Here is a 23,584-nt window from a genome sequence, read left to right as displayed (position 1 = left end):
CGCAGTGAAAGAGAATGCTAGATGTAGACCATTCGTCCCCCCACAGGATGGCTGCTGCGATGATAGGGTAGAATTTGAAGAGGGCTGAAAAACATTGGTCTTTGGAATGGAATTACAATTGGGTTGGCCATGTTGAGACAAACCAGTGTCCTTTATATTAGCCACTGTAACCTATTGGAGGGGCAGCGTCTGTGTATGTGTTGATGTCAATAGGGGATGCAATCAAGTCGCTGTAGAAAAAGGAACAGCCGTTCCATTGCTTAAGGAAAGAGATCCATAAGCAAAGTTCATCGCGACTGGGTTTGGAGAGAAAAATTGTTTCTTCTAAACCATGAACTGTGGTGGATAATTGAAGGAGGTGGGAAAGGAATAATGCGCATAGCGAAATTTAGATGGCCGAGAATTGGTAGGAGTTCTCGTTGTGTGCACATCTGTTTTTCAAGGAAAATTTGGGATAGAGAAATTATTCGATTGATTTTCTCTTTAGGAAGGGATGCTTGGAATTTATGCGAGTCTAGATTAATACCCAGAAATTCGATTGAAGTACTGGGTCCTTCCGGGATCAGCGAAAACCTGCTGGGTGATCGCTAGGTGTTTGGCTGGAGGAGATGACGGGGGGGAAATAAGAAAATCGTCTAGAAGGTGAATGAGGTATGGTATTTCGTAAATATTAGACAGAATCCAGCATAAAGCTTCTGACATCATGTCAAATATTTTTTGGGCTGCTTTTGCATCCGAAAAATAGAATTGATTTCGCCAATAAATGCCAAAAGGTGCCAGAAGTCTGGGTGGATTGGCATGATTTTAAAGGTAGGGGAAATGTTTTCTTTGGCTAGCCAGGTGTTACGACTGGCTATCTTTATGAGAGAGATCTCTTGATCAATGTCGTGGTAGTTAAGTAAATATTCGTCCAATGGGATAGTGCTGTTAATGCTAGGAAAGGAGCAATTGTGTTGGGACGAAAGGTCGACTACAAGGCGTTTTTGCCAGAACTTTTGAGTAGCGACACCAATGGGGCTAATGCGCGAGATATTAAAAGGAGGAGCCTTGGAGTTCCAATCATGAAGTTGTCGATTTCTTTTTAATAAGATTATCGACGGTTTCAGGTTCGGAGGTTGCAGACTGCAGGTTAGGACAGATTGGATAAAGTGAAAAATGGAATGTATCCTTTGTGAAGAGGATGTGGAGTGTAATAGGTTGGATGAGGGTCAGCTTCTGGAGCCAGCAGTCATGATCTCTAAAATAGAAAAAACAAAGAGAATCAGAAATTAAATCTTTGCAAAATAATACAAGTATGGCAGACATGAAAATTGTTTTAGTTTATATCCATGCGAGGCATCTTAATAAGGGCATGGGCGGCTGTAAATGGAAGCGCTTTTGATAATGCATGGTCCGATGACTTCATTGATACGATGTGCAAGGATGGTAGGGGTGGGTGTTCGTCTCCTAACGGGATGACAGATGAATGGAGAGCTGAGGACATGGGATATGGCTAGTCTGGTGGTCCTGGAAAACTGGTACCCCTTGAAGACTGAGCATGTGAAGTGATAGTGAAGTTTAAATTTGTATTTATAACAGTCAAGTGGGAAGTTTGTTTCTTTGCCGTTTTCACATCCGACTGACTTGCTATATAATCTTATATGACGCTTGTAAATCAACACATGAGTCGCTGGCGTATTACAATTGGACTTCTGTGCTTGATGGCATAATGTTTTTCAATAGCTTGTTAATATTTACTGGTTGGGTAATAATCTTTTCAGAAGTTAAATGTCAAATGGAATTTTATTTTTTATTTTTATTTAATTTTTTTTTTTATTTTTTTTTTTTATCTAAATTTACAAGCGTGTCTGGCCTATTTATTTATTTTTATTTATTTATTTTTTATTTTTTTTTTTTTTAATCTAAATTTACAAGCGTGTCTGGCCTATTCATTCATAAGGTCTTTGCAACAGAGTCAAGAGAGAGGGCGGGACCATCTCCAGTCTTTTAGCTCATTGGATGGAGACGCTTATCTTTACAGCTATTGGCTTAAGGAGTTTCAGTCAGGCCATGCAAAAGGTGCAAAAAGCCTGGCGGCCATTTTGTTGATCAAATTCAACATTGTTTGTGGCTGGAGCTGCTGCTCTGCTGAACACATTCCAGCAAACAATCTGTTAAACGATGGATAGCATGTGTACTGCTAGGAGAAGGTGAGGGTTCCGTTTTATTGCAATAGCTTTGGAGTTTGGCTTATATCTTGCTGGGAAATAAGGTTGAAGACACAGCAGATGCGTTGTGGAGGCTCTTTGAAGTGGAAGGTTTTGGTGTTGTTGTTTAAGCTGTTGATGAAATTGTTGGAGTTGAGTTGTTTGAAATGGTAGCAATAGTAGTTGTTGTTGTTGCTGTAGCTTGTATATTGTAGCTTGTAGATTGAAGCTTTTAGATTGTATATTGTAGATTGTAGCTTGAAGCTTTTGTAGCTTGTAGCACTTGTAGCTTTTGTAGTTGATGAGCAGAGCAGAGCGTTCTTCCAAATGAAGATCCTGAAGATTGTAGCTTGTTGCTGCTTTAGTTGTCCATGCTGGTTTAGAGTTGGTTCTTCAACGGAGCTAGCTACGGTGAAGCTGCTTCTTCCAAACGAAGATAAAGTGAACTGAAAACTTAGACTATTTATGGTGCCTTAGGGCTCATATGATTGGAAGATTAGTGATTAGCAAATGCGAGACTGGACGTGATAAATCATAAGCACGTGATCCTCTCGAAATTAGTTTATGAATAAACTTCACTTAAAGTTAGTTCCTGATTGGTGCAAGCCTTAACTTATTATTTGTTCAAAATAAAGTAATGTTAGTTTACATATTAGGCAATTATTATTTATCATGTATTGTTATTGTAAAGTGTTCCCCAGATGGTATCTTAAAATACATCCTATACAGTCTTCTCCAGTTATACAGCACATATTGTATTCCTCATACAAACCAAACAAAAAGAAATCCTGCGCTTCAGCAATAAAATACACTTGAAAATGTTGTATGTTTACTCATGAGCGATGAGATCCCAGCGGAGACTGCTGTCGGGATCATTCACAGGTGTAGCCCAACATGTGTCCATCACCAGGGCAAACTGGCGGCTGTCGACCCCCTCCACACGAACCTCCACATGCATCTCCTGGTCCAGCTCTGCATCCACACTTCCATTGAAGGGCTGCGTGAAACCATCATCCTGATAAGGGATCATCCGAACACGGTATCTCCCTTCACCCGCTGGAAGACTCTTGTGCACAATGCTGTAAAATGATGAATGAATGAATTATTCAGCCATTTATATGGAGAGTGTGCTAGCACTAGCTGAAATATTGAGAGAGCAAATACATGAATGCAGCTAGAAATATGGGTAAAGATGTGTAATAACTGCACATTATGAATAATTAATTAAGCATTAGCAAATATAGCTAATTATTCATGTGTAAATGATTACCTCTACATTAATATGCATTAGTAAGCAGTTTATAACTACAGCTATGAATGCTGCATTCTTGACTTTATGATCACATATAATCTGCTTAATGAATGTATTTTCATACTTTGTTAATGATTAATCTTTCACTACTAAATTATTGCATTGGGTGACACGGTGGCTCAGAGGTTACCACTGTCACATCACAGCAAGAAGGTCACTGGTTCGAGTCCCAATTGGGCCAGTTGGCGTTTCTGTGTGGAGTTTGCATGTTCTCCCTGTGGTGGCGTGGGTTTCCTTAGGGTGCTCCGGTTTACCCCACAGTCCAAGTGAATTGGGTTAGCTAAATTGTGTATTAGTGTATGCCCTGGCCCTCAGGATTGTGGGTTTAGCATTGGGCTAACACCTCACCTTATAAAAACTAGATGTTATGAAAAACACCAACATGGTGTGGCCAAATATCAACTTCAATATAAATGGCGCTGGGAGTAAGTAAATTATTGCATTATTTACAAAGCAGTTCTTTAAGAGTCGCTGGTGTTTTTTCAGATCATTCAGAATTGAGTAAAGGATTAATAAACTATTCAAATGAACATTTATATATCTTTTTTGAGGGGGATTTTCACCGTTAAGAGGACAGTAGAGAGTATTGACAGGAAAGTGTGTGGAGCAGAGAGAGAAGATGGATAGGCATAGGACCACGAGGCGGGAATCGAACTCGGGTCGCCGTGATCACCGGAGTGCATGTGTCAACACACTAACCACTACCAATGGCGCTGACACATTTATAAATTTTATTTGTCAGGCAACGAGTAGTAGTTTCTCTGATAATTACTGCTTTATTAACTTTGAGTTTTGTGACCTAATTTAAAGTGAAGACTATTATAAATCCCTTATAAATGACTGACCTAACTAAGCAGCAATCCTCTAACAGCAATCTAGTTTACACTTTTTTTTCCCATCTCCGTCCCAAATCTCTCCTTGTTATCCACTCTTGTCTTCGTCTTATTCTATCTCTTATTCTATCTCTGAGGCTCTCCGTGCCTTGCTAACCAAACGAATAAGGAATTATGGATTTGATCAACTGGTCTTTGAATGCAATTGACACCATCTTCTCGATGAGAAGTTTGGGCTCGGGAGAGCCCACTTGTCCTGCGGGGACGTTTGCAGCTCGATACATGATGGACGAGTGGGAGAAGTGGTGCGTCCTGTGCCTGGCTGTTTGTCTCTGGAGGATATTGAAGATATTCGGACCTTTGATAACAGGGTTTCTGCTGATGGGCTTATGCGGGGCCCTGGGGTATCGATGATTGATAAAAGCGATCAGTACTGCTCAAAACCCCACCAAGCTGGCCAGCTTGATTGAAACGGTGATGGGCAGGCTCGCTAGTAACCAGACTGGAAAACATCGGAGTGAAACTAGCGGCTTTGCAACAAGATTTGGCCAAACCTGAGGACGAGTGACGGACATTAAATATCTGTGAAATTGGCAGATATTGGCCTAAAGTTGAAGTACTTTTCTGCTCTTTCGGCTACCCTGTGTTTTTCCTGCCAGACGGCCTCGGCTGGAGAAAAACAACTTCTCCCGGATAGCAAGATAAGGAGACGCTCTGAAATTCCTGTTCCCTGTCAAGGACACCTGTTGGACTCTACAGGCTTACACACACATACATAGCTACATGCCTTTCTTGTGCTTTCACCCACTGTAGGGGGTAGGTGGGTCGGTGACCAGCGCCCCCTGGCTGCAGGAACAGGTGTCTGCCTGCCCTCATCAGACTATATCCACATCCCCTGTTGCGATGTTATGTCTACGTCTGTGTGTTTATGCGCTGATTGCTGGGCTTTTTTATCTCCCTGATCTCGCACTGCCCTAATTCAAGAGCAAGGGGAGAGGGAGTTTTTTCACCTCCCTCTCCTGAAATGTATCTTACTTCCTTTTTCTAAATGCTACCTCCTATGACCTGTCTTCCACAGAAAAATTGTAATGTTTGTACTAATGATAATAATAATTCCTTACATTTTATGTAGTGCTTTCTGGGCACTCAAAGCGCTTTACACACAAAGCGGGGGAATCTCCTCATCCACCACCAGTGTGCAGCATCCACCTGGATGACGCGATGGCAGCCATTTTGCGCTATACCGCACACCACACACCAGCTGATTGGTGGAGAGGAGACAGATGATGATGCCAATTATGACATGGGGAAGGTTAGGAGGCCATAATGGACAGAGGCCAGTGGGCAGATTTGGCCAGGATGCCGTGGTTAAACCCCTACTCTTTTACGAAGAACATCCTGAGATTTTTAACGACCACAGAGAGTCAGGACCTCGATTTTAACGTCTCATCTGAAAGACGGCGCTCTCTGAGGTGACGTTCCCGTCACTATACTGGGGCATTAGGACCCACACAGACCGCAGGTCGGGCGCCCCTTGCCGGCCTCACTAACACCACTTCCGACAGCAACCTAGTTTTCCCATGTGGTCTCCCATTCAGGTACTGACCGGGCGCAGCCCTGCTTAGCTTCAGTGGGCGACTATGTGAAAGTTGCAGAGAGCTAGCTGCTGGCTGTTTGTGTATGGTCGGGGGGTGCAATTTCACTATACGGCAGTACATGTGACAAATAAAGGCCTGATTGAATTGAGCAGGAGGTCTACCATCCAGGAACACACCAGGCCTAAACCTGCTTAACTTCAAATAGATCAAGCTGTATTAGAATGACTCTGCTTTGCGGGTACAGTATAAATTCAAAGCCATCTATTTTTAGTATTATTGGCTAAATGTTTTCACCGCTGCTCTAGCTATTATTGGCATGTTTATGAAAGTTCAACTGACTCACACCTCTCCAGTGGGTTGATTTCCATGTTCATGGAAAGAGCTTGCGCTTGCGGGTAAGCACAACTGAAAGAAAGCTTCAGAGCTTTCTCTCTGCTGATGACGCCTTCTAACCTCGGTGTCCCCTGAATACAGTTATCATAGACGAAGTGTGTGCCATTGGCCTGTGGACAAAAAAAAAAGCAAAATTCAAGATATTAAAGTCATAACTGTAAATACATAACCATAGCAGTTCCACCAGTCAAGTTAAGTAGTGTGAGTTGGATATTAATGGTGGAGAATGCAGGCAGCATTATGAACAGTGAGTTATTTACACATAGAGGGCTCTTTACTTTAGCGATCTAAGTGTATGGTCTAAAGCGCATGGTGCAAGGGTGTGTCCGAAATCAATTTTGCTATTTTAAGGATGGGAAAAATGGTCAGTGCACCCGGCACATGGTCTAAAAGTGTCGTCCTTTTCCTCTAAATGAATTATGGGTTTGTTCTGGGTGTATCGTGCTTTAGGTTTTGGTTTATCTCATAGGCATTAGGGAATATTTAGTGTTACTTTTGCAGATTCTTTAGTCTGAGATTGATCCCCTTCAAATGAATACATGAATACTTTAGACTTTGTGAATCTTACCACAAGTTTTGTGCCGCAGATGTGTTTATCGTTATCAAACTGAAATTCCACTCTGCCGTTCCGGACTGTTCCTCTGCAGCTGGGATCATTCAGGTGTAGGATATCAGCTGGAAAACCAGCCTCAAAGAGCTGACAGCGAGACACAGACATGAAGCCGGAGCTGCTTTCACAGCTTTCGGAGAAATCTGAAAGAAAACAAACAAAAGATTATAACCAAACACAGAGTCATTCCGAAAACGTAGCCCTATATACGTATCTGGAGAATGCATATTATGTAGCCAGGGCTATGTATGGCTGCATTTCGTCTTTATAACGTACGCTTCGAGGCGGTATGACGCCGTTCCTTTTCATGCTTACCAGCTGACCACTTTACCGCTGTTACCAGTTTGTCGGGTAGCTCGACACATAAGTCAATAGACTTGAGAAGCAGAGAGGAGTTGACTGCAACAACAGGGTTCAAGTTCGGTGAAGAACAGTTCCAGATGCAGGTAAGACAAAAACAAAAGCTAAAAAAATAAAATAAACAAGTGAGAATGTGGTAAAATCTGAACGTGTGGTAAAAAACAGGGGGCTTTTCTTTTTCTGGATTTGTTTTTAAAACACTGAGGTTGGGTTTAGGTAAGGGGGTGGGTGCTGGTCAATCTGTGCTTTTTAAAATGCTTTGGGTTGGGTTTATGTAAGGGGGAGGGTGGGGGGATCAGTTTATTGGTTGGTCAGCCAGAAGGTCAGTCAGTCGACAGCGGCCTCTGGTGGATTTACGTGAGAACAGCAGGCACGAATGGCACTCAGAAGAGACATTTGAGATCCCAAAAAGCATACACAGCGGGCTCTGGTGGATCCGTGTAAACAAAAACTGCAAAAAAAAAAAAAAAAGAAACGTACCTTCTAGGACGTATTTTGCTGCCTCCAGAAATGTATATAGAGGTACGTAATCAGATTAAGCCTTGGTTGCTTATTCCTGTCAGAGTAGTTTTAAAATGTTATTAAAACACCATACAAGTTTTTAAATGATACCAACCAAAAGAGTCAGAATGTGATCCGTTATGATTTGTATTACATAAACAGCCATAAACGCCATGTTTTTCCCCACAGTGTTCGTCCTCAGAGCAACTGATTTCAGAACAGGGATCCGTATCACCTAAGAGGAGAAGTAAAATTAAAAACAAACAAAGTTCCTTGCTTACAAACATGGCTAAATTTACCATTGGATCTACACAAGTTATTACTACAAAGTGACAGATACTTTAACTTTGACCAAGGACAATGCTCTCTGAATGGCTGTGCATGTGTAAAAAATGTATAATTGACTCCAGTACTAAAATGACCCCCATAGACACCCACTTTAAAACATAAGCGATGCAGGATTCACATAGGAATATATATATTCAGGCAAATACATTTAATGTGGCACTGCCTATAACAGAAGATAACCCTCTAACTGTCTTTTACCTCCTGTAAGGCGTGCCTTGCATTGTCCCTGGTTTCTGCTATTACAAAAATACCCTGCTCTAGTCAATCTTGTTTCCTCCAGTATCATAAACTGAAATATATCTGTATTTGGGTAATGGCAACAGGCTTGTTGTCTTAAGCTCCCCTATGTGTTTGGTCATTGCTTGTTTCTCTAGTGTGGTCAACGTGCTGTTCCTGAAGTTTGTCAGAAAACATTAAATTTATGACCGTCATTGTGTGATTCATTGTATGGTTTGGGAGCTATGGTGGTGCTCCCTGTTCTTGTTCATGCTAGGCTGCTAATGCTGGGTTCACACTAAGAGTGGAGCACCAGGTCACTCATTCTAGTTTACTCACTTTATGTTTTTCACCTTATTCAATGTTCTGTGTTTCTTTGCGATTGTATTAATTTTGTAAGTATTCTGCTCATGTAAACCTTAATTTCACTTTTGGTGTGAACCAGCATTAGATGGACAAGGAATCCTTGCCTAAAACAACAATGTTGTCAAATGCATCTGTGTGCTAACTCTCATTTATATTACACAAAAACTTGATCTTGACAAAAAAAATCTGATAAGAAATGACTTTTTGCACAGTAATGAACGGTCAAACTGAAAATTTGTCTTCTAAATTAAAAACACATCAGCAAAAATGTACATATGATCAAAGGAAGACAATACCAGTCGTTTCCATTAGTGGATTGGTTGTTGTAATTGGTGTATGTGTCGTTGGAGAAGAACTTCTTTGGTCTTGTGGTCTTGTTTGTACTGCTTGTGTTATTGGTGCTAATGCCGGGGTTTCTGTTGTTGCTGTGGTTGGTGTTCTTGATGTTGTTGCTGTGGTAACTGTTGTTGCTATGGATGGTGTTATTGATGTTGTTGCTGTGGTTGGTGTTCTTAGTGTTGTTGTTGTGGATACTGTTGTTGATATAGATGATGTTCTTGATGTTGTTTCGGTAGTTTCTGTTGTCGCTGTGTTTGGTGTACTTGATGTTGTTGCTGTGGTTGGTGTTCTTGATGTTGTTGCTGTGTTTGGTGTTCTTGATGTTGTTGCTGTGTTTGGTGTTCTTGATGTTGTTGTTGTGGTTGGTGTTCTTGGTGTTGTTGTGCTTGGTGATCTTTGTGTTGTTGCTGTAGTTGGTGTTCTTCGTGTTGTTGTGGTTGGTGTTCTTCGTGTTGTTGTTGTGGTTGGTGTTCTTCGTGTTGTGGCTGTGGTTGGTGTTCTTCGTGTTGTGGCTGTGGTTGGTGTTCTTCGTGTTGTGGCTGTGGTTGGTGTTCTTCGTGTTGTGGCTGTGGTTGGTGTTCTGCGTGTTGTGGCTGTGGTTGGTGTTCTTCGTGTTGTTGTTGTGGTTGGTGTTCTTCGTGTTGTGGCTGTGGTTGGTGTTCTTCGTGTTGTGGCTGTGGTTGGTGTTCTTCGTGTTGTTGCTGTGGTTGGTGTTCTTCGTGTTGTGGCTGTGGTTGGTGCTCTTAGTGTTGTTGCTGTGGTTGGTGTTCTTCGTGTTGTGGCTGTGGTTGGTGCTCTTAGTGTAGTTGCTGTGGTTGGTGTTCTTCGTGTTGTTGCTGTGGTTGGTGTTCTTCGTGTTGTTGTTGTGGTTGGTGTTCTTCGTGTTGTGGCTGTGGTTGGTGTTCTTTGTGTTGTGGCTGTGGTTGGTGTTTTTCGTGTTGTGGCTGTGGTTGGTGTTCTTCGTGTTGTGGCTGTGGTTGGTGTTCTTCGTGTTGTGGCTGTGGTTGGTGTTCTTGGTGTTGTTGCTGTAGTTGGTGTTCTTGATGTTGTTGTTGTGGTTGGGGTCCTTGATGTTGTTGCTGTGGTTGGTGTTCTTGGTGTTGTGGCTGTAGTTAGTGTTCTTGATGTTGTTGCTGTAGTTGGTGTTCTAGATGTTGCTGCTGTAGTTGGTGTTCTTGATGTTGTTGCTGTAGTTGGTGTTATTGATGTTGTTGCTGTAGTTGGTGTTCTAGATGTTGCTGCTGTAGTTGGTGTTCTTGATGTTGTTGCTGTAGTTGGTGTTCTTGATGTTGTTGCTGTAGTTGGTGTTCTTGATGTTGTTGCTGTAGTTGGTGTTCTTGATGTTGTTGCTGTGTTTGGTGTTCTAGATGTTGTTGCTGTAGTTGGTGTTCTTGATGTTGTTGCTGTAGTTGGTGTTCTAGATGTTGCTGCTGTAGTTGGTGTTCTTGATGTTGTTGCTGTGTTTGGTGTTCTTGATGTTGTTGCTGTAGTTGGTGTTCTAGATGTTGTTGCTGTGTTTGGTGTACTTGATGTTGTTGCTGTGTTTGGTGATATTGATGTTGTTGCTGTTGTTGGTGTTCTTGATGTTGTTGCTGTGTTTGGTGTTCTTGATGTTGTTGCTGTGTTTGGTGTTATTGATGTTGTTGCTGTAGTTGGTGTTCTTGATGTTGTTGCTGTGTTTGGTGTTCTTGATGTTGTTGCTGTGTTTGGTGTTATTGATGTTGTTGCTGTAGTTGGTGTTCTTGATGTTGTTGCTGTGTTTGGTGTTCTTGATGTTGTTGCTGTGTTTGGTGTTATTGATGTTGTTGCTGTAGTTGGTGTTCTTGATGTTGTTGCAGTGTTTGGTGTTCTTGATGTTGTTGCTGTGTTTGGTGTTATTGATGTTGTTGCTGTGTTTGGTGTTCTTGATGTTGTTGCTGTAGTTGGTGTTCTTGATGTTGTTGCTGTAGTTGGTGTTCTAGAAGTTGCTGCTGTAGTTGGTGTTCTTGATGTTGTTGCTGTAGTTGGGGTTCTTGATGTTGTTGCTGTAGTTGGTGTTCTAGATGTTGCTGCTGTAGTTGGTGTTCTTGATGTTGTTGCTGTGGTTGGTGTTCTTGGTGTTGTTGCTGTGGTTGGTGTTCTAGATGTTGCTGCTGTGGTTAGTGTTCTTGATGTTGTAGTTGTGGTTGAAGAGACTGTAACATCTGACATTTCTGATACTTATTAATACACTTGTTATTATAATAAACAGAGAGATAAATGACTGTATCATACTGAAGGGTTAGGTAAATACTCTGAAGTAAATACTCACTTGCACAATAAACTCCACAAAACATTGGCCTGACAAACTCATAAACATAGTAATTTCCTGGACAGGCTTTGACTCGAATAGGATGTGAGGTGTAACCACAACAGCCTTCCGATGAGGAAACACAGACCTGACGGGTGACCACTCCATCCTCCGGCTGTGGATGAGAACTATTAAGCCAAAATGGTTCTTCAGTGCCACACATGGTCCGATTAACACAGGATTCTGGCATCTGAGCATTCTGACCACTCAAGAGCAGCCTGTACCAGCCGTTCCACTTCACGTTATAATCGCACATTCCATAGTAAACAGTATTGCTGGTTGACCGGCGAGCTTCATCCAAAGTGGTATAGTTGTAGCAGGGGTCGACACTTGGGCTAGTGAAAAGTACTAAGTATAGAAAAAGTTAAAATAAAGCCTCAGTTTAATCTTTTCAAGATAAGATAAACAACTCTATACATGATAAAACTTTCGGTAAAAGGTTTGGCGTAATTTTATCTTCAATTTTAAGTTTCCTTGAACAGCAATGACAGTTTAATATAATCAGAGTTCAGTACAATTGTCACGGTTGTGGATCTATCTGCTCTTCATTTGAAGTGTCTGCGTTGTGTGACAGTTCATTATTTATGGTATGTGTTTCTAAGTGTGTGTGCTTCTCTCTCTGTGCTTGTGTGGGACTCGCGTGCCTGTCAGTGGGTGTTTGTTTTCGTGGCATCAGCTGAGCGGTCACATGATCCTTGTTACCGGAACTATTGCGTGTCACCGCTCGGCTGTTAATCAGCGCGCTACAGGTGTAGCGCATTTTTGTGCCTATAAATGTTCAGCGTTCCTGTCTCACTTTGTCAGTTCGTTGTATGCTCACGGTGTTTTGTCTCTTGTCAGGATCCTCTCGCTGATTCTCGCTGGTGGTGAGTGGCTCGGTTGCTTCCTCGTTTCACTTTCGGATACTTCCGGTTCCTTTGATGATGACTGTTTGATTCACTCTGTTGACGAGTGTCATGAACTTTCTATCGGCGCTGCCGACCAAGATCGCTACTGTTATTCCTGCTAAAAGACTGTGTACTTCCAGCCACTCACCATTTTCTCTGTCTTTTGTCTGTGATCTTCATTAAATAACTTTTACTTGCAATTGGGTTCCACGTCCTGATTATTGAGCGTCACAGAACGAACTGACCAACATGGACCCAGCAAGTGCCGCAGAAATTCAGGAGGTGCTTTCACGCAGTGTCGCCAGGATGGATCATCAAGACCAACAGATGAAAATGACCAGCCAAGCCATCCAAGCACTGGTCAATCAAGTTTCGGAGCTGACTACACAAGTCCAACGACTCAGCTCGGGTCTCAGCGCCGGATCCTCCTTACCAGCTCCCTCCGTCGACCCACCAGCCAGCCCGTTGGTCAACGAAACTCCCCGAACCACCGAACCACGACTACCTCCACCACAACCTTATGCAGGTGAACCCCATTTATGTAGAGCCTTTATTGCCAAATGTTCACTTTACATATCTCTTCAACCATCATCTTTTCCCACCGAAGAGAGCAAGGTGGCGTTTTTAATTAATCTATTGACTGGCAAAGCGGCATTATGGGGAACCACGGCGTGGGAGAAGAAACTTCCCTGCTGTCTGTCTTTTAAGTCGTTTTCAGAGGAGCTCAAGACGGTGTTTGATCAAGCTGCTTCGGGGAGGGAGGCATCCAGACGTCTCGCGGAGCTTCGCCAGGAGGATCACAGTGTGGCGGATTACTCCATTGATTTCCGCACCCTGGCGGCTGAGTGTGGCTGGAACAGTGAAGCCCAGTGGGACATGTTCTTTCACGGACTCGCGGACCACATAAAAGACGAAATTTATGCTTTGGAGCTGCCCAAGACGTTGGACGGTCTCATCAGTCTGGCTATAAGGGTGGACAACCGTCTGCAGCGCAGAGGCGTTCACAAGGAGTTCCGTCCTCAGGCCTGCTTTCCAGAGGCTACAACCCCCGATCCGGAACCTGAGCCCATGCAGGTGGGAAGATTTCGCCTCTCGTCGGAGGAGAGACGTCGTCGTCGCACAGGGGGACTGTGCATGTACTGTGGGGTTGGTGGTCATTATGCAGCCGTATGTCCAGTCAAGAACAAACCATCCACTGGTAAGAGTTTTTTGGTGGGCGAAATATTGACTGGGAAGGACACTTCAGGTTCCACTTTTCTACCCATTAAATTGGGAGTTAACTCGAACTTTCATTCCTGTGATGCGCTCATCGATTCAGGTGCTGAAGGGAGTTTTATCGATTCTGATCTAGTTAATAAGTTAAAAATTCCTTGTTTTCCTCTTTCTTCACCCATAGCTGTTCATGCACTTAGTGGACTACCTCTTCCTACTATCACGCACATCACGGCCCCTATTAGACTTATTACTTCAGGAAATCATACTGAAACTATTTCCTTTTTTCTCACTAAGACTGTTAAGAATCCTGTCATTCTGGGACATCCGTGGTTGGTGTTACACAAGCCACATATTAACTGGGGCCACAACACAGTCTTTTCTTGGAGCGAGAGCTGTCATAAGTCTTGTCTATTGTCTGCTTGTTCCACTGTGTCTTGTTCTGTGTTTCAGGAAGAGCAGGTGGATCTGTCAAACGTGCCCCGTGAGTACCATGACCTGAAGAGAGTGTTCAGTAAGTCCCGGGCTGCTTCTCTACCTCCTCACCGTCCCTATGACTGTGCTATAGACTTATTGCCAGGTACGTCTCCGCCTAAAGGCAAGTTATATTCGCTGTCTGTTCCAGAGAGGGAGGCCATGGAGAAATATATTTCTGATTCTCTAGCAGCCAAGATCATCCGCCCGTCTTCTTCACCGGCGGGGGCGGGATTTTTTTTTGTGAAAAAGAAGGATGGTTCCCTTCGTCCGTGCATAGACTATCGAGGGCTGAACAGCATCACGGTTAAGAATACTTATCCTTTGCCGCTGATGTCTTCAGCCTTCGAGCGTCTGCAGGGGGCGAACTTTTTCACAAAATTAGATCTTCGCAATGCTTATCATTTGGTTCGCATAAGACCCGGGGATGAGTGGAAAACAGCGTTTAACACCCCTAGAGGGCATTTTGAGTATTGCGTTCTGCCCTTCGGCCTTTCCAACGCTCCGGCTGTTTTTCAGGCACTCGTCAATGACGTGTTGAGAGATATGATAGATCAGTTTATTTATGTCTACCTGGATGACATTCTGATTTTTTCCCACTCTCTCCAGGAGCACATTCAACATGTCAGACGAGTGTTGCAGAGGCTGTTAGAGAATGGGCTTTATGTCAAGGCGGAGAAATGCGTTTTTCATGCACAGTCGGTTCAGTTCTTGGGACATATCGTGTCAGTCGAGGGGATGCGCATGGATCCAGAGAAGATTCAGGCTGTGGTAGATTGGCCAACCCCAGATTCCCGTAAGGCCCTGCAGAGGTTTCTGGGTTTTGCCAATTTCTACCGGCGTTTTATCCGCAATTTCAGCCAGCTCGCCACACCTCTGACTTCCTTGACCTCCTCCAAAACGCCGTTCAGGTGGTCCAGTGCAGCCGAGGCTGCCTTCTCCAAACTAAAAGGCTGTTTCGTTTCAGCCCCGATCCTCATTGCCCCTGACCCTTCCAGGCAGTTCGTGGTGGAGGTCGATGCGTCGGAGGTTGGGGTCGGAGCCATCCTGTCCCAGCGTTCCGCCTCGGATGGCAAGGTCCATCCTTGCGCGTATTTTTCTCATCGATTATCTCCTGCAGAAAGAAATTACGACATTGGTAATCGAGAGTTGTTGGCCGTCAAGCTTGCTTTGGAGGAGTGGCGTCACTGGTTAGAAGGCTCGGGGGTGCCTTTTATCGTCTGGACCGATCACAAAAATCTTGAATATATTAGATCCGCTAAAAGATTGAACTCCAGGCAGGCTCGGTGGGCATTATTTTTCGGACGGTTTAATTTTACCATCTCGTACAGACCAGGTTCCAAGAACATCAAACCTGATGCGTTATCACGTCTTTTCGATCCTTCAGATCGCAAGTCATCTTCTGATTCTGTACTTCCTCAGAACATCGTCGTAGCTAACATATCTTGGGAGATCGAGTCGAGGGTCCGTGCAGCCCTGGATGGGGTAACGCCCCCGATCGGATGTCCACCGAGTTGTTTGTTTGTGCCAGAGGGATTACGGTCCGACGTCGTCCGGTGGGGTCATTCCTCCAAGGTAGCTTGTCACCCAGGGGTGAGTCGCACATTATTTGTTATCAAACAACGATTTTGGTGGCCAGCTATGGCTCGCGATGTGCGTGATTTTGTTTTGGCTTGCTCTGTCTGTGCGGTTTCCAAGTCTTCCAATCGCCCACCTGCTGGACTCCTCCAACCGCTGTCAGTGCCTTCGAGACCCTGGTCACACATTTCGCTAGATTTTGTTACGGGTCTTCCATCCTCTAACGGTAACACGGTAGTTTTGACCGTGGTGGACCGGTTCTCGGAGGCTGCTCATTTCATCTCTCTGCCCAAATTACCATCAGCCAGAGAGACAGCGGTTGCTGTCATTGATCATGTCTTTCGCATTCATGGCCTCCCGACGGATGTGGCCTCTGACAGGGGGCCTCAGTTTGTCTCTAAATTTTGGAGAGAATTCTGCCGTTTATTGGGGGCCACTGTTAGTCTTTCTTCTGGTTTTCATCCCCAGAGTAACGGCCAGACCGAGAGAGCCAATCAGGATCTTGAGCGCACATTGCGATGTTTGGTCTCGCAGAATCCATCCTCTTGGAGCCAACAACTTTCGTGGGTGGAGTACGCACATAATTCGTTACCAGTGTCTGCCACGGGCCTTTCTCCGTTTCAGTGTAGTCTAGGTTACCAGCCACCAGTTTTTCCTAGTCTGGAATCTGAAGTTGCGGTTCCCTCTGTTCACGCCTTTGTCCAGAGGTGCCGCCGCACTTGGAATAGGGCCAGACAGACCCTCCTCCAAGTGGGGAAGCGCACCAAGGCTAAAGCCGATCGCCACCGGTCTAAGCCTCCCGTTTACGTTGTCGGTCAAAAAGTGTGGCTTTCTACGAAAAACATTCCGCTCCGCACCGTCTGCAATAAGTTAGCCCCTAAATTTATTGGCCCTTTTATTGTCACTAAGATCATTAATCCTGTGGCAATCCGCCTCAAATTACCTCCAGCGTACAGGAGAATTCATCCCGTGTTCCATGTATCCAAAGTAAAGCCCGTTTTTCATACGGCAATTAATCCGCACACACCAGTTCCCCCCCCGCCGCGTCTCGTAGATGGGGAGACTACTTATTCGGTTAAGCGCATTCTGGACTCTAGACGGAGGGGACGAGGATTTCAGTACTTGGTGGACTGGGAAGGTTACGGTCCGGAGGAGAGAAGTTGGGTTCCGGCCGGGGACATATTGGACCACTCTCTTATCGATGATTACAATCGCCAGGTAGGCTCGTCTGGGGACGCCAGGAGGCGTCCGTAGGGGAGAGGGTAATGTCACGGTTGTGGATCTATCTGCTCTTCATTTGAAGTGTCTGCGTTGTGTGACAGTTCATTATTTATGGTATGTGTTTCTAAGTGTGTGTGCTTCTCTCTCTGTGCTTGTGTGGGACTCGCGTGCCTGTCAGTGGGTGTTTGTTTTCGTGGCATCAGCTGAGCGGTCACATGATCCTTGTTACCGGAACTATTGCGTGTCACCGCTCGGCTGTTAATCAGCGCGCTACAGGTGTAGCGCATTTTTGTGCCTATAAATGTTCAGCGTTCCTGTCTCACTTTGTCAGTTCGTTGTATGCTCACGGTGTTTTGTCTCTTGTCAGGATCCTCTCGCTGATTCTCGCTGGTGGTGAGTGGCTCGGTTGCTTCCTCGTTTCACTTTCGGATACTTCCGGTTCCTTTGATGATGACTGTTTGATTCACTCTGTTGACGAGTGTCATGAACTTTCTATCGGCGCTGCCGACCAAGATCGCTACTGTTATTCCTGCTAAAAGACTGTGTACTTCCAGCCACTCACCATTTTCTCTGTCTTTTGTCTGTGATCTTCATTAAATAACTTTTACTTGCAATTGGGTTCCACGTCCTGATTATTGAGCGTCACAACAATAACAAGACCAATGCATTCAATAAGTTGATCAAGTGTGATGAGATATTAGGATGTTTAAGCACTGAAACCCCATAGACCAAAGTAAATTTCATTTTGTAAACCCATGGTGTAGCATAATGTGATTAAATGCAATGATTCTTTTCTGGTGTGAGACCAACACAGACTCATTGTGTATACGTACCCAGGTCTATATTGCAAACTGCAAATATGTACCCAGGGTATCTGGCTGCATTTTGTATGTAAAATGAACACTGTGGGCAGGTATTATGCGGCTGACAACTTTCTTTTAGCGCTACCACTGACTGGCTTTTCCGGCAAGACCCGTTTGCTTGGTAGCTGGACTGAGGTTCGAGTCCAGTAAAGAATGGTTCCAGAAAATGAAAGCAGTGTAAAATTATGGTAAAAGCATTCAGCCATTGCATCAGTTGGGTTTAGGGAAGGGACGGGTGAGTCAGTCAATCAGTTAGTCAGTCGACAGTCAGGGAAGAGCAAATGGCCCACGTACAAGAGAGAAAAGGTGCCCCGGTGACATATTTGAGATTGTTAGAAATGTACACAGGTGCCTCTGATGGATTTGCGGGAAAAAAAACTGCAAGCAGACAGCCCTGGGTGCATATTTGTGGTTACTGGAAATGTAACCTGGGTACATATCCACAATGAGCCCTGGTGTTGTGAGACCCATGCTATTCTGTCTTAATCAGGTACTGTAGATGATTGGTTTTAAACAAGGAAATCTAAAATGTATTGAGTTTATAATACACCAAAAGCACCCGAGCGTCCTTTGCTTAGATTAAAAGTCCCCTTCCATATAGCCAATACAATTCACAGTAAGCATGTAAAATCTTAAGAAAAATCAATGTACCTGCACAATACGTTGGAGCTGGGATTGAAAGAGCTGGCCTGGTCAGTTTGTAGACATAATACTCTCCAGGACAAGCTTTGACTTGTATTGGGTCAGATCTGTAGTAACTTCCCTCATCATAGTAAGAGCCATAAATGTCACGTGTGACCACTCCATCTTCTAGCTGAGGATGAGATCCGCCAAGCCAGAGAGCACTAAAGCCTCCACACGCCATGTAAGATGCACACCATTCAGGCATCTGAGCACTCAACCCTTTAAGGTAGAGTCGATACCAGCCATCCCAGCTAACAAGAGTGTCATCGTGCTCAGCTATGTAATCTCCTTGATACCAGTAATTGATTGTGCTTCTCCAGTCATCGCTGAGGATGTTGTAGTTAATGCACGGGTCGTTATCTGATGAGACCACATTTCTATTAAAAATTAACAAATTGCAACACATCCAGAAAGTATGAACAATGCTTCAATTTTTCCACATTACATTAATACAGCCTTTTTTACTAAATGGATTAAATTCAGTATTTTCTTCAAAACAATACCCCATAAAGAACATGTCAAAAAGTTTATTTGAAATCTTTGCAAATTAAAAATGAAAAAAAGTACAAACATTCCCAGCCTTAACTCAAAACTTTTGAATTTTTTAGCCTCATGGCCAGTTAAAAAAATAAATAAATGCACAACACTTTGTCTGGTTCTTGAATCTGACTGGCTGATGGCTATGCAATATTCTACCAATAACAGCACTCGTCCAGCCTCTTCACGATTATCCCTTGTGTATTACTCCAGCCACATACAGCGACAAGCTGAGGACACCCTACTTACATAATGTACTTTTGAGGCTTTTTTAGTCAAGAATGTAGTTGTTTAGATTACAATTCTGCAGTTTATTTATAAGGATAATACCTATTTTAAAATATTTATAATTTCTGACAGCACATCTGCGGCCATTAGTCATTAGTAGAGCAGACCAAAAAACGTTGCCCATCCTCAAGATGGCAACAGAGACTGCATAATAAGCCCTTAGAAGATTAAACAGCATCATTTCTAACTACAGCTGATCAAGTCAATATAAAACAGGTGACATTTTTAGTTGATCTCTCACTTTTGTATGTTGTAGTGCTGTATTTATACCATATAATTAATATGTAGTGTATTGAGTGTGAGATGGAACTCGCATATCAGGAATGTGTGTTGTGTTGGCAGAAAGAAAGAAGAAATGCCTGCATGTGTTTAGTGTTTGTCCTTATTGCAAACACAACAGCAGTCTGGTAGTGATTGCTCTGCTTTTCTTGGGGTTAATTATTGTGATATTCCGATTGCAACAGAGGAATGCTGTAGACTGTAATACTGTAGGGACGCATCTCTGTAGACTGATGGCATTTCATGCCGTTTAGCCTTATAATCTTAAAATGTCAGCAAAAACTCATGACCATTATGGCCAAACAGTTCAGTTCTAGTTGAACTGTATAATATATGGCTGTCCATGCTTTCATTACGTTTAGACTACTGTAATGCACTTTACTGTGGCATCTCAAGATCTCAAATTTATCGCCTTCAGTTGGTCCAAAATGCTGTGGCAAGATTTATCTGTAACAGCAGAAAGTATAACCACATTACACCTTTTCTAAGGGGCCTCCATTGGCTGCCCCTCAAGTTCAGAATTGGTTTGAAAGTACTTTTTCTGGTATATAAATTCATCACAGGCTCATTCTGAAAACATAGTCCCGTGGACATTTTTGGAGACCGCGAATTATATAGCCGGAGGTACGTATGGCTGCATTTCATTTTTTAAGCGAACGCTACGAGCGGGATGATGTTGTTCCTTTTCACGCTTACCGGGTGACCGCTTACTTCCGTGTGGAGGGCTTTCCTGCTGCAACCAGTTTGTCCAGTTAGCTTGACAAGTACGTCGGTGGACTTGAGGCACAGAGAGGAGTTGACCACGATGATGACCGAGTCCAGGGAAGAACGTTTCCAGAAATCAGGCAAGACAAAAACAGAATCCAAAAAATAAAGTGGATGAGTTCATAACAGGGTGAGAATATGGTAAAATCTGAAAATGTGGTAAAAATCAGATGAGGGCTTTTCTTTTTCTTTATGGCTTTTGTTAATAGTCAGTTGGGTTTAGGGAAGTAAGTGGGCGGGCGGGTCAATCGGTAAAATTGGTTGGGTTTAGGGAAGGAGGAGGGTGGGTCAGACGATTGGCCGGTCGCCCAGTCAATCATTCAGTCAGATGGACGGTTGGTCGACAGCGGCCTCTGGTGGGTTTACGCAGGAACAGCGCGGGTAAAAACGGCACTCGTTTGAGACATTTGAGATTTGAAAAAGCGCACACAGCGTCCGCTCGTGGATTTGCAAAAAACTGCAAAACTACGAACCTCCTGGGACGTATTTTGCAGTCTCCAGAAACGTCCATGGGACTACATTTTCAGAATGAGCCTGGGTTGTGTAAATCTCTTCATAATCTAGCCTCAACCTATCTGCGAGAGCTGACGCATTTTTACACTCCCCTGACAACTCTTAGATCAGGTGATCAAAATCTTCTTGTAGTTCTTCAGTCCAGACTGAAACGTAGAGGGGACAGAGCTTTCTCTGTGGCGGGTTCTCGTTTATGGGACACCTTGCCCCTTGTGATTAGAATGGCTCCCTCATTATAAATTTTTAAATCACTCCTAAAAACTTACCTTTTTAGCTTGTCTTTTAGTATTATTTTTATAGTCCTTTTTTACTGCTACATTTTTACTTTTTTCTGACGTATGTTTTTATAATCTGTCTTTTCTTTTACTTTGTCTTATGTACAGCACTTTGGTCAGTCTTGTTTTTAAATGCGCTCTATAAATAAATAAACAAACTTGATTTGCAACGATTTCAAACTAAATTCTTTCACCTTGACATTATGGGATATTGTTTGTAGATTTCTGAATTAAATTGGTTTTTGAATAAGGCTGTGACAATTATAAGTGGAAACAATCATGCCCCTTGACTACATTGGGGATAAAATCTACTGTATGTTGAATCAACTTACTTACTTATGGTAATGTTGGATCCAGTGGTTATATTTGGACTTATGGTGGGCACAGATTGTGAAATGGTGCTAATATCTGTATAAAGAAAATAAATCTGAAATCACTGACATAAGCTACATTTATAAGTGGAGATAATCATGGTACCTGTGCAGTATCCCGAACACCAGAAATTTGGATTCACCAGTTCATAAACGTAGTAATTTCCAGGACATGCTTTCACTCTTATGGGTTTGGATTTGTATTGACAGCTGCCCCTCATAGAGGCTCCTGTTTGGACCTCCCTGATCACCACTCCATCCTCAATCTGAGGGTGAGCACCACTGAGAGACAGACTCAGAAATGCATTACACATGAACTCACTAACACAGGTTTCTGGCATTCGGATGTCCATTCCATTGTAGAAAAGCCGGTACCATCCGCCCCAGGAGAAAGACTCATCACAAATATATTCTCCACTTTCATTGTTGGCTCTCCAGGGACGATCCAAAGACTCATAGCTGTCGCAGGGGTCACTGCTGATGTTCTGGAAAGCAACTGTCAATGAGTTGATTACATTTAGATTTCAGAAAAAAATGATCTACTCTGGGCATCGCTAAGACTAATTAAACATTTTAGTGATTAGTGATGTGAACTAATTCATGCTAGCCTAAGTAGTGTATATAAGTTTAATACACAACTCTACCCTACATAAACTGTCATTCACAATGCTGGCTTAAAAGGTGCAGTACTTGAGTGGTTCAAATCTGATGCGTTTAACTTGTGGGGTTCCCCAGTGGTTTATTCCTGCCTATATTATGTTCTGTCTGTACATGCTTCCTCTGGGCTCAATACTTAGGAAGTATGGATTATCTTATCACTTTTATGCTGATGACACGCAAATCTATGTGCCTCTCAAGCAAAATGATAGTGGCGGACTGTATTTATCTAGAGCAGGGGTGTCCAAACTCGGTCCTGGAGGCCTGGTGTCCTGCTAAATTTAGCTCCAACTTGCTTCAACACACCTGCCTGTAAGTGTATAGTACAGTGGTCACCAAACTAGGTCCTGGAGGGCCGATGTCCTGTAGATCTACCTGAAGAAGCTAAGGTCTCACTAGGTATACTTGAAACATCCAGGCAGTTGTGTTGAGGGAAATTGGAGCTAAACCATGCAGGGACACCGACCCTCCAGGACTGAGATTGGTGACCCCTGGTCTAGTATATCTAGTAAGAGCTTGATTATCTGGTTTGGGTGTGTTTGATTAAGGTTGGAGATAAACTCTCCAGGAAAGAGTTTGGACACCCCTGATCTAGAGGTTAAGGCTTGGAGAATTTAAGGTCAAAGAATTTTTTTAACTATATAAGAAGACGACTAAGGCAGTGGTTCTTAAACTATTTTGAATTGAATTGAATTTTATTTGACAGATTTTAGACAAACTCTACAAAAAGTATTTCATACACTTTATTAAAAAAAAGCTGTCGAGGATAAAAACACAATAAAGCCCTGGGCTTATTTACATTGTGGTCCTCTGTTAAATAAAAACAATGTATGGCTTCAAAATACTAATGAAGAATAAAACAAACAGTCGCCACAGCGGTACGAACAGTCAAATTATCCAGCACATGTTCCACACAGCCAATGGCCTTCCAGCCGCAACCCTATTCACACTCAAGTAACATATAAATTAAAACATCCTCGTCCACCATGAAAACTAATTATCCTCATCAAACAACCATCTTTTAATAGCTTTTTTGAACAACCTAAAATCTTTTGTTTCCTTGATTGATTTTGGTAGTGTGTTCCACATGATTGCACTTGTATATAAAAACATTTTTCACCACTAAACTTAAACAAATATTAAAATCCCAACTCCTAGTACTGTATGAATGCTGTTGCCTCACCATTTGAAAATAGTTCATCAAATAACTAGGAACCACATTATTAAACATTTTACGTACCATTACCAGTTTAAAAAAAAAACACACTCTTTTACTAACAGTTAACATACCTAATTTATTAAAAGATAAAAAGATTTATTAAAAGATTTATTTTGTGCCTTTTGCAATTTCTCCTTCAAATTCTGTGAGCAGCTACTGTACCAAAATGACGTAGCATAATCAAAATGGGGTTAAATTAAAGCTCCTGCCAACAATTGTAAAGAATGAACATCTAACAGATCAGACTGCCTTGCTAAAAACCTAATTTTTCCACAAATCTTCGTAAAAACTTTTTTCGCCATAGCATCTCCTGATAATTTATTATCTATTAAACAACCCAAATAATTTACCACATTTTTTGACTGAATTT

The 23,584-nt window shown here is 42.9% G+C and overlaps 2 protein-coding genes and 1 long non-coding RNA gene across 3 annotated transcripts in view; 1 reads left to right on the top strand and 2 right to left on the bottom strand.

The window, feature by feature from the left end:
* Positions 1-7,260, top strand: part of LOC147845409 (uncharacterized) — a 68,216-nt gene extending 60,956 nt beyond the window's left edge. Inside the window, exon 3 of the long non-coding RNA XR_015480335.1 lies at positions 7,153-7,260. This is a non-coding gene — a long non-coding RNA (uncharacterized LOC147845409). The remainder of the gene's footprint in view (positions 1-7,152) is intronic.
* plbd1a (phospholipase B domain containing 1a) overlaps positions 1-23,584 on the bottom strand; it is a 522,382-nt gene that overhangs the window by 77,080 nt on the left and 421,718 nt on the right. The gene's annotated exons all lie outside the window — the stretch shown is intronic.
* LOC101886663 (uncharacterized) overlaps positions 1-23,584 on the bottom strand; it is a 44,535-nt gene that overhangs the window by 7,643 nt on the left and 13,308 nt on the right. The window contains 9 exon segments of the mRNA NM_001442608.1: positions 3,020-3,265; positions 6,275-6,432; positions 6,891-7,075; positions 7,909-8,028; positions 9,020-11,245; positions 11,353-11,739; positions 18,278-18,670; positions 21,304-21,375; positions 21,445-21,834. Of these exon segments, the coding sequence (NP_001429537.1) occupies positions 3,020-3,265; positions 6,275-6,432; positions 6,891-7,075; positions 7,909-8,028; positions 9,020-11,245; positions 11,353-11,739; positions 18,278-18,670; positions 21,304-21,375; positions 21,445-21,834 (4,177 nt within the window).

The sequence above is a fragment of the Danio rerio genome, chromosome 3 (genome assembly GCF_052040795.2).
Source record: "Danio rerio strain M-AB ecotype USA chromosome 3, GRCz13ab, whole genome shotgun sequence".
NCBI classification, from domain to species: Eukaryota; Metazoa; Chordata; class Actinopteri; order Cypriniformes; family Danionidae; genus Danio; species Danio rerio.
Note: the sequence above shows the minus strand (reverse complement) of the source record. Positions and strands in the feature narration are given on the sequence as shown.